This window comes from Silurus meridionalis, chromosome 6 (genome assembly GCF_014805685.1).
Source record: "Silurus meridionalis isolate SWU-2019-XX chromosome 6, ASM1480568v1, whole genome shotgun sequence".
In the NCBI taxonomy this organism is placed as follows: domain Eukaryota; kingdom Metazoa; phylum Chordata; class Actinopteri; order Siluriformes; family Siluridae; genus Silurus; species Silurus meridionalis.
In genome coordinates this window covers 5,711,732-5,721,731 of record NC_060889.1, presented here as the reverse complement: position 1 = coordinate 5,721,731, position 10,000 = coordinate 5,711,732, and the positions used below count along the sequence as shown (strand labels likewise).

The following is a 10,000-nucleotide window of genomic DNA, read 5'->3' as shown; positions in this document are numbered from 1 at the left end:
CAAACCATTATAACACCACATACATGTCTACATTTCTAATCCGATCTGTGTGTGTGCATGTGTGTGTGTGTGTGTGTGTGTGTGTTTTCTCCTGTAGGTTCAGTCTGATTTGGTTCTTGCTGCTTTCTCATTATCAGAGTTGCCCAGTCAGGAGGAGCGAGAGGAGACACTGCTCACACTGTGGAGGAAAACACACTCCTACCTGGTAACTAACACACACAACACACACAAACACAGAAATTCATCAGAAAGTGAATTATTTGTGTTTTTTACTTTATCTGAGGTTTTAGTAGAAAACGGAACAAAAGAAGGGCATCAGATCATCATGGAGGCCAAAGATGTCTTACTGAAGGTTCAAACCATAAAATTCTATCATCACTAACTGTAAATTAGCAGAGGATTAAACCTGACTCTGTGTGTGTGTGTGTGTGTGTGTGTGTGTGTGTGTGTGTGTGTGTGTGTTCAGAGGGAAGAGACAGTGAGTGGTGTTGGGAGGCCGGTGGTGTTTGCTCCTGTACGTGTCACATTCACACACTTCCTCTTTCTTTAAATACAAACATGTTTAATAACTTTTAAACTGACAAACGTGTGTGTGTGTGTGTGTGTGTGTGTATGTGTGTGTGTGTGCACGCACAGTGCACTCATCAGCAGCCATGTCCCAAACTACTGAAGCAGCCAATCACACCCTGTAACTTCCTGCAGCCATACTTCCCACTTCCTTTGTCTGGGGTCAGTCTTATTATTATTTTTTATTATTATTATGATTATCATTATTAACTATTGTTGGACTGCATCAAGGATCAGCTCTGAGCCCTTTCCTGTTTGCAGTGGTAATGGACAGGTTGACGGACGAGGTCAGACAGGAGTCTCCGTGGACTATGATGTTTGTGGATGATATTGTGATTTGTGGTGAGAGGGAGGGAGCAGGTGGAGAAGATCCTGGAAAGGTGGAGGTACATGCTGGAGAGAAGGGGAATGAAATTCAGTAGGAGTAAGACAGAGTACATGTGTGTGAATGAGAGGGAGGGCAGTGGAGGGGTGCGGTTGCAGGGAGAGGAGGTGGAGAAGGTGGAGGAGTTCAGGTACCTGGGGTCAACAGTGTAAAGTAATGGAGAGTGTGTTAGAGAAGTGAAGAAAAGAGTGCAGGCAGGGTGGAGTGGGTGGAGAAGAGTGATAGCAGGAGTGATTTGTGATAGAAGAGTATCTGTGAGAGTGAAAGGGAAAGTTTATAGGACTGTGGTGAGACCTGAGATGTTGTATGGATTAGAGACAGTGGCATTGAGTAAAAGACAGGAGGTGGAGCTGGAGGTAGCAGAGCTGAAGATGTTGAGATGTTTGTTGGGAGTGATGACGATGGACAGGATTAGAAATGAGTTTATTAGAGGGACAGCGCATGTAGGACGTTTTGGAGACAAGGTGAGGGAGGTGAGATTGAGATGTTTGGACGTGTGCAGAGGAGGAACATGGGGTATATCAGTAGGAGAATACTGAGGATGGAGACACCAGGAAGGAGGAAAAGAGGAAGACCAAGGAGGAGGTTTATGGATGTGGTGAGGGAAGACATGCAGGTAGTTGGGTTGAAAGAGGCAGATGTAGAGGACAGGGGTTGTGGAGACGGATGATTGGCTGTGGCGCCCCCTAATGGGAGAAGCAGAAAAAAGATTATTAACTATTGTATTTTAAATTCAGTTGTATAAGTGTGTGTGTGTGTGTGTGTGTGTGTGTGTGTCTGTGTGTGTGTGTGTGTGTGTGTTCAGAACAGTGACCCTGTACAGGAGCGATTCAGTTATTTGGTGTTGTCGCGGACGGCGCTTCAGGAGTCTGAGGCAGTGCAGTGGAGCAGAATCGTTTCTCCTCTCAGCAGACAAGCAAGACATGTGCAGTGTACCATCTGCTGCTCCAACGCACAACTCCAACAACTAGCCATTACCGCAAAGCATCATGGGAGGTACAGTACAGTGTGTGTCCCCCATACACACACAGGGTTTGATGACGTATAAAATAATAGATGATGTGTGTGTTTACAGAGACTCGTACCGCTGCGCTCGCAGCAGTGACTGGGGAGACCGACTGAACACCGTCCTCACCGACACACACACACAGAGACACATAGAGACAAAAAAGACGGAGTAGTGAACGAGAGAAACACACTCAGAAACACAGAGCAGTGAACAAGTGAAACACACAAGTAAACTTCCTGTCAGATGTGCTGAAGACCTGGTTCTGCTGGTTCCTGATGGGTTCCGATTGTCTGTAGTGGTAATGAAAGCAGGACATGTCTGCTGGAGAACACTGAACTCAGAACCCATTAATTCTGAAATATATCAAGACAATGGTCATGAATTACCCAGAATGCTAAACATGGTGGATGAAGCGGTTTATTAACTTTTGCAAATAAAAGCCGATGTTTCGAGAATTTAGCATGTTTGGATTTTATTACACTTAATTGCACGTCTTGACTTCACTAGCCAGTTAGCACTTTTTTTTATACTTTAAAAATAGAACATTCAGAGTTTCTTATTTATGTTTTTTTACTAAACAGCTGAAAAGAAAGGAAAGAAATGATCAAGATAACTAGATGACTATCTGTATGCTACCTGGGTAAACAGTCAGCTAGTCATGCTGCTAGTTAGTTATAAGGCTAACCACTTTGCAACTACATCTCACTGCAACTAAACCGGTCTACATGAAAGCAGATTTTTTTCTATTCTCTGTTAATTAACATGCTAACCCATTAACAAACAAGCTAGTTATCCGATTAGCTAGCAGGTTAGCAATTCAGACAGTTCACAGAAGTGTTCTCTAGCGTGTGATAATCTGCCGCAGTGCTGAGGTTAGATCCGGATACTGGAACTGAAATCCCGACTCCAGAGTTCTCTTCGGAACAGCTCTTTGGCCCTGCGTCAGGATAGCAGCTCTCTCATGGCCCAGTGTGGCTCTCAAGAGCAACTCGGGAACAGGAAGTAGCGTGGGGCGTTTCAGGACATGACCCAGCTCTTGCGTGAACTCACGATTGGTGTTTAGAGCCGGAGCCACTCCATGAAACACCTGCGGCTGAGAGGAAGCGGGAATGTGGGCCGGGTCGAGAGAGTGAGCGATTATTCCGGCTAAATCCGAGACGTGAATCCACGGAAAGGGCTGATTTCCCGATCCCAACGTTCCTCCCAAACCGAGCCAGAATGGAGTCAGCATCTGCTTTATCGCACCACCGCCTCGGCCCAGAACCACACCTGCAAAGCACATCCACAGTCTCACAAACAGGACTTATATAGCAGGAAGGGGAAAGGGGGGGTTAAGGAAGACTGGGGTGCTAGGGGAAACTGGGGGGGTTAGGAGAGACTGGGTGGTTGTTAGGGGTGACGGAGGGGGTCACCTGATCTGATGACGACTTGTTTGGTGTGTATTGCTGCGTTTTCAGAAAGTCGTCCTGCTTCTTCCCATTCTTTCACCAGCTGAGACCAAAGGTCAAAGGTTGTCGACTCACTGTCCTCTGTGTACAGAGTCTCCGTATTCGCTCTGTAACATGCTGAGAACCACGCACAAACACAAACAGACTTGTACAACACACTTTTTAGATCAGTTTGCAGAGACTCTAATATTCACCCCTAAGTTGGGTCTTGTTCAGTTTCCCTCAGCAATGAGAAGAGAAGACCAGAGTAAAGCAATGTTCCAAAAAGTTAAGTGTCACATGATCTCAGTATAAATTATCTGCCACATGACTTTGCCTCAAGTAGACGGGGAAAGAGGATGAGGAACATCAAACTACCAACCTGAACTTCCATCAGACCAGAAAACCTTTTCCACATTTATAGAATCTGCAGATGGGATTTGAGCTGTGAGGGGGTGAATACTTATACACACTACACACCCGGCTCATTCCAATATCAATACTATCAATAATCAATATTAAAAATACAGAGAGAGACAAAGGGAAAGACAATGAGAGAGACACTGAAAGTGGGAGAGACAGACTGAGAGTGAGACAGACAGACAGACAGTGAGAGAAACAGACAGAGAGGCAGACAGAAAGACAGACAGACCGAGGCCGGTGATGAGGATCCAGCAGTGAGGAGGAGTTTGCGTGGATGTAATGGAGTGAGTTATAGTCTTGGTGGTCTTGAGTCGACTGTTAAACACGTCAGACCTGTAACTCTTGTTCCAGCTGTTCCACACACACACACACACACACACACACACCTTATTTTTACATGTTTATTTATAAACAGAATAAATTATGTTACAATTTTGATCAGGTTTCCTGAAGATCTGTGCTGATTCTCTCCATTAAAAATCATTTAATTTTTATTATTGTGTACAGTGTGTGTTGTGTGTCTAGTGTTTTTAGTGTCAATAATTGTGTGTGTGTGTGTTCTCACCGTCTCAGTGGGTTTAAGATGTTTTCTCCAGCAAGATTCACTACAGCATCACACACAGGAAGACCAACTGACTCCAGATCAGTCTTTAAAAAATACCACATATATAGATATATACACAAGTATATACACACACACATACACACACACACACACACACACACACACACACACAGTTTATATACTCAAACCTAAAACCAAACATGTTAATATTTATAATTACTAGACAGACAGACAGACAGAGTGCATGGCTCAATGTTAATAAATAAATAATTAAGCAAGGAATTGTTAATCATTGTGATTCTGACCCACGTGATCCGGCCCAGACCAGGCTGTCGTGAAATAATGGTGACCTCATGACCTTTGACCTTTAGGAGTTTCATGAGTTCATGGCCAATGAACCCTGACCCTCCTCCTGAGAGCAAACAGAGAAACGAGAATAATAAGTGTGTGTCCATGTTTGATTTAGTGAGAATGAGTGTGTGTTTGAGTGTGAACACAGGATGAAGATGATTCTATCTGTTCTCAGCACAAGGTCAGGAGAATTAAAGAAGTCCATGTGCCCAGGATGTACCAGTTCCCGACAGGAATTCAGGTTTTCTCTACAGGAACTATAATTTCAGTAGAACTGGGACGAAGGACTTGGAGTTTGATCTTAACACAATGAACCAATCCAGGAGCAGGAAACGCAGGCGGCGTGAACATACCAACCAATCACAGCGCCAGGGGCGGGATCTGCACCAGTCCGGGGAGTAGAGGTAAATAAAGATACGCAGACGCCTCGGAAATGTGGACAGAGCAGAGCAGAGCAGAGCAGAGCAGATTAACCCTGATATCTACACACTAATCCCAGCACGAACACAACTCACCGACCAAAACTCTCATTTCTGCTCACAAAGATGAGGAAATAATCCGAATCCTTCTGATGTCCTGGTTCACTCAGCACCTTCTAATAGTGATGAGTCGTTCATGAATGATTCGTTCATTTTAAACGATTCTTAAATGTGAATCAGAAGAACGAGTCGTCTCAACGTGATTCATTAATTTTCTACTGGACGCGCATGCGCAAAGCATCGCAAAATCTCCGAGTCGTTCGTTCTTTTATCACGTGACTCCCATATTCGCTATGCAGGAATATATACAGATATAATCAGTGGTGGATGAAGGACACAAACCATGTAGTTGAGTTAAAGTAGAGACACTCGGTAAAATACGACTCCAGTAAAAGTAAAACTGCTCCCGTTACACTTTCACTTGAGTAAAAGTACAAACGTTTTGTCTTCAAAAGAATCCAAAGTACTATGATTTATTATAATTATAATGTTCCCATTGTAATTTTTTTTAACACAAGACTCTTTACTTAATCAACTGATTTGATACTTTTATTTGCATCATCATGCACTCACACTTTATGTACATTACTGAACTGTCATTTAATCTGTATTCCTATTTAATACTGTCTCGTACTGTCTATATCGTCTCACAGTGTCTGTTTTGTCTCGTACAGTCTAAGCTGAATATATAGTGTTATTTATGTCTGTACTTTGAGAGTCACTAACAGCTGGAACCAAATTCCTTGTGTGTGTCACACACTAACCCACTCAATAAACTGATTCTGATTCTGATTTGTCATCTATTATTCAAATTAAGATTCCGCTCTCCTCACTCACGTGACGTCACTCCAGGTCTTGTCTTGTCATATATTCATACATACAGGGTGGGTGTAACCAGGCATTAAAATTCAGTAATAAAGTCCATCTTTCTTTACATAATTACATTATAACACTAAATGGTGAAGTGAAGAACACTGATGATCTTCATCATGGCACCTGTTAGTGGGTTGAATTATTTAATAGGCAGCAGGTGAACATTTTGTCTTCAAAGTTGATGTTAGAAGCAGAAGAAATGTGCGAATGTCTAGACGACTGGGTCAGAGCATCTCCAACACTCCAGCTTTTCTGGGCTGTTCCTGATCTGCAGTGATCAGTATCTATCAAAAGTGGAACAGTGGTGAATCAATATATATATATATATATATTATGTGTGATATATATACACACACAGTAATACCTCGTTACTCGTTGGCTGCGGAACACGTCAAATTCGGTTCTCGTCACATTATGGTCTCGTCACGTGCTCGGAACTCGACACCGACTCTTGCAGTGAAATTCGTGAGCGCTTCAGTCTCACAGTAAAACAGATGCACCAGAGTCTCGTGTCAGGTCTTGAACAGTTTTAGCACTCGTTTAAGAACTAATTACAGACGAGTACCGAGGTTTTATTGGTTGGTGTATGTAGATGTGTTGGAGATCTGCTTATTGAAAATGTAACATTTTATTTTATTTCTGATCAAAGAAACTGAAGGATTCATTCTCATTTTTCTCATTTCTCATTTTTTCTCATTTCTTATTTTGATGAACGAGACTCAAAGAAGCAAGTCACCAAAATAATCCGATCTTCCCATCACCACCTTCACCACCTTCACCACCACCACCTGGTTTAATTCACATTGAGCCTGAGAAGGATCCGTAGGCTTTATAATGTGTTTTATCATCAGGGGTCCCCAAACCTTTTTATGTGAGGGCCACATAATTATTCCTGTCTCTTTTATATTCTGTACCAGAATATAACATGGGCCGGAGTGACTAACAGTGTTATTGTGAAGATTTTATTATGATTTTAATGCATTCATTTTGCCTCATAATGCTAATTCAGTTTATTAATATGTTCTACATGTACAGTCCCTTTTCAAGAGATATATTACCTATTAAAAGAGCATTATTACTATCATATGACATTTTTTCATATTCATTGCTACTAATACATTTACTTACTCATGCAGGTGGGTGACTAACAAATTATTAGGATACATTAATAACTAGAGGTCGACTGATGGCTGGGGTGGATCCTATTAAATGTATACTGGATAATAAACTAATTAAAACTCCATGTAAAGAAACATCGGGTGGTTGGACTTGGCTTGGCAATGGTGTGACAGACGTAGAGAGACAGTAGGGGTACAAACGCAGGCTTTATTAGAGTCAATGACACACAGAGTCAACACTGACAAACAGGAATATTCAAGAATAGACAATGGGCTAATCTGAAAAAAAAAATACAGGCAATGGTTGAAACAGGCAGCAAACAAACATAAACGTGGTAAACAGTCCTGGGTCAAACACGTGGAAAACAATCGAGCATTAAACATGGAACCTAGCAGACGTGGCAAAACAAACCATGGACCATAAAGTGTGCGTAAGTGTGTTCATGCCAGCACATGTCTGCTGGCATGAACAAACAAACAACTCGTTAGAACTTCAATACACAGCAAAGTTTATGAGTTTGTGTGTCCCATATATAATCCTCCTGCAGGGAACAGGAAGGAGTTTGTAATCAGTTCCCAGACAGCGGCTTCTGGAAACTGTAGTCCAAATAAGACACAGACTTGGTAGCAGTGGTGCACTCTAGTGGTGAGTGGGAGGAATGGTAGATCAGATACATGACAGTAAAATAGTACTGAACTTAAAAAAAAAAAAAAAACATGAAAATGTGCTGAAAGGAAATAAATGTGAATATATATTTATAAAAAATAATAAATTCTAAACTATAATTTTAATATAGCGCTCTCTGTGCAGCATGGAGTCTCATCTTGTCAAAATAAGCCGCACATGGCGTCAGTGATTCGCCTCTAGAGGCCGCTCTTATAATGATAGTGGACCGGAAGCCGGAAAATCTTTCTGTGTGTCACCGTTAAAGCTCAACCCCAGCTCTGAGCTCTACACAGGTTTCACACTGGGTCAAATTTATACACTTTATAAAAAAATAACAAAAGCCTGCTGAAATTCTCGACACAAGCAGTGAGTGTGTTTGGAGTTGGAGGCAGAATCACTGCAATGCAGCATCATTCTGGGTTTGGAATATTATTGCATAGAGGAAGCGGTCATTTGATGAAATATATGTGTATAGAAGACATTTTTGTGTAACAGTCGGTCTGTTAGCTCTGGTCGGTGTTGTTTCCACAGGAGTCGCAGTTCTTCAGCGCGAGCACCGTTACTCCTGCTTTGCTCGCTTTGCGCTGAATTCGTAGCGTTGCAGTGTTGAACTCCAGCGATGTGCCCTCAAACAGCCTGGCCATGAAGGAAAGTCCGTCTGCACGAATGTAGGAGCGTCCTGCTAGCGCGTACAGCACGGGGTTAGCACAGCTACTAATAAAGGCCAGGGAGGAGGTGGCGGGTCGATACCTTGAAAGGTTATTTTCCAACCTGCATGAAGAAAAACAACAAGTCCAGAGATTATGCCCCCCGTCATGTGACTTCCAATTAGTGCCAGTGATGTAGTAAGAATACAAAACTCTCACATTGTTTTCAGTCGAGAATTCGCTGGAGAGCATGCAGACACCACCTGGCAGAAACCACAATCATTCAGGCATTTACTTAACATGTACTTAACTCACAAGAACCATACATCATTACTCAAATAGTAATACACTGATCCAGAAGTTCTGATCCTCCATGCAGTGTTTGGGGGATCAGTGCTAAGGGATCAGTGTTGAGGCATTAGTGTTTGAGAATAAGTGTTGAGGGATCAGTGTTTGAGGATAAGTGTTGAGGGGTCAGTGTTTGAGGATCAGTGTTGAGGGATTTGTGTTTGAGGATCAGTGTTAAAGGATCAGTGTTGAGGGATTAGTGTTTGAGGATCAGTGTTTGGGGGATTACTGTTTGAGGATCAGTGTTGAGGGATTAGTGTTTGAGGATCAGTGTTTGGGGATGAGTGTTTAAGGATCAGTGTTGAGGGATCAGTGTTGAGGGATGAGTGTTTGAGGATCAGTGTTAAAGGATCAGTGTTGAGGATTAGTGTTTGAGGATCAGTGTTTGGGGATTACTGTTTGAGGATCAGTGTTGAGGGATTAGTGTTTAAGGATCAGTGTTGAGGGATTAGTGTTTGAGGATCAGTGTTTGGGGGATTACTGTTTGAGGATCAGTGTTGAGGGATTAGTGTTTGAGGATCAGTGTTAAGGGATCAGTGTTTGAGGATTATTGTTTGAGGATCAGTGTTGAGGGATTAATGTTTGAGGATCAGTGTTGAGGATCAGTGTTGAGGGATGAGTGTTTGAGGATCAGTGTTGAGGGATTAGTGTTTGAGGATCAGTGTTTGGGGATTACTGTTTGAGGATCAGTGTTGAGGGATTAGTGTTTAAGGATCAGTGTTGAGGGATTAGTGTTTGAGGATCAGTGTTTGGGGATTACTGTTTGAGGATCAGTGTTGAGGGATTAGTGTTTGAGGATCAGTGTTAAGGATCAGTGTTTGAGGATTATTGTTTGAGGATCAGTGTTGAGGGATTAATGTTTGAGGATCAGTGTTGAGGGATCAGTGTTGAGGGATGAGTGTTTGAGGATCAGTGTTGAGGGATTAGTGTTTGAGGATCAGTGTTTGAGGAAAAGTGTTGAGGGGTCAGTGTTTGAGGATCAGTGTTTGAGGATCAGTGTTGAGGGATCAGTGTTGAGGGATCAGTGTTGTCTGAGTTTAGAAGCAGTATGTAATCCAGAGTTTTCAAGTGTGTATGAAGGTGATGGTTCTCACCTGCATGATGTTGATGATGTGATAGGGCAGCCAGAACGCAGCAAATG

General features: G+C 42.5%; 3 protein-coding genes across 6 annotated transcripts in view; 1 reads left to right on the top strand and 2 right to left on the bottom strand.

Annotated features, from left to right (window-relative positions):
* Positions 1-2,416, top strand: part of mettl17 (methyltransferase like 17) — a 6,142-nt gene extending 3,726 nt beyond the window's left edge. For all 4 annotated transcript variants that reach the window (XM_046852031.1, XM_046852036.1, XM_046852032.1 and 1 more), the window contains exons 9-14: positions 98-205; positions 284-352; positions 467-514; positions 637-729; positions 1,758-1,948; positions 2,028-2,416. In XM_046852031.1, the coding sequence (XP_046707987.1) occupies positions 98-205; positions 284-352; positions 467-514; positions 637-729; positions 1,758-1,948; positions 2,028-2,133 (615 nt within the window). In that variant the 3' untranslated portion in view covers positions 2,134-2,416. The remainder of the gene's footprint in view (positions 1-97; positions 206-283; positions 353-466; positions 515-636; positions 730-1,757; positions 1,949-2,027) is intronic.
* Positions 2,363-5,410, bottom strand: sdr39u1 (short chain dehydrogenase/reductase family 39U, member 1). The gene is made up of 6 exons (XM_046852039.1): positions 5,243-5,410; positions 4,682-4,788; positions 4,377-4,459; positions 4,041-4,162; positions 3,374-3,526; positions 2,363-3,230 (listed from the first exon to the last, which is right to left on the bottom strand). The coding sequence occupies exons 1-6, from the start codon at positions 5,256-5,258 to the stop codon at positions 2,803-2,805; spliced, it is 909 nt and encodes a 302-aa protein (XP_046707995.1). The 5' UTR covers positions 5,259-5,410; the 3' UTR covers positions 2,363-2,802.
* A 1,975-nt stretch (positions 5,411-7,385) lies between these two features.
* Positions 7,386-10,000, bottom strand: part of ltb4r2b (leukotriene B4 receptor 2b) — a 6,090-nt gene continuing 3,475 nt past the window's right edge. The window contains exons 3-5 of the mRNA XM_046852037.1: positions 9,954-10,000; positions 8,731-8,774; positions 7,386-8,635 (exon numbers count right to left, since the gene is read on the bottom strand). The exon at positions 9,954-10,000 is cut by the window's right edge and continues 154 nt beyond it. Coding sequence (XP_046707993.1) covers positions 8,368-8,635; positions 8,731-8,774; positions 9,954-10,000 — 359 coding nt within the window. The 3' untranslated portion in view covers positions 7,386-8,367. The remainder of the gene's footprint in view (positions 8,636-8,730; positions 8,775-9,953) is intronic.

Coding starts and splice junctions, on each gene's coding strand:
- sdr39u1 (XM_046852039.1), bottom strand. Junction 3,527..4,040: donor GATCCTCATCACCGGCCTCG/GTCTGTCTGTCT, acceptor CGTGGTTCTCAG/CATGTTACAGAGCGAATACG. Junction 3,231..3,373: donor ACAAGTCGTCATCAGATCAG/GTGACCCCCTCC, acceptor TGTGCTTTGCAG/GTGTGGTTCTGGGCCGAGGC.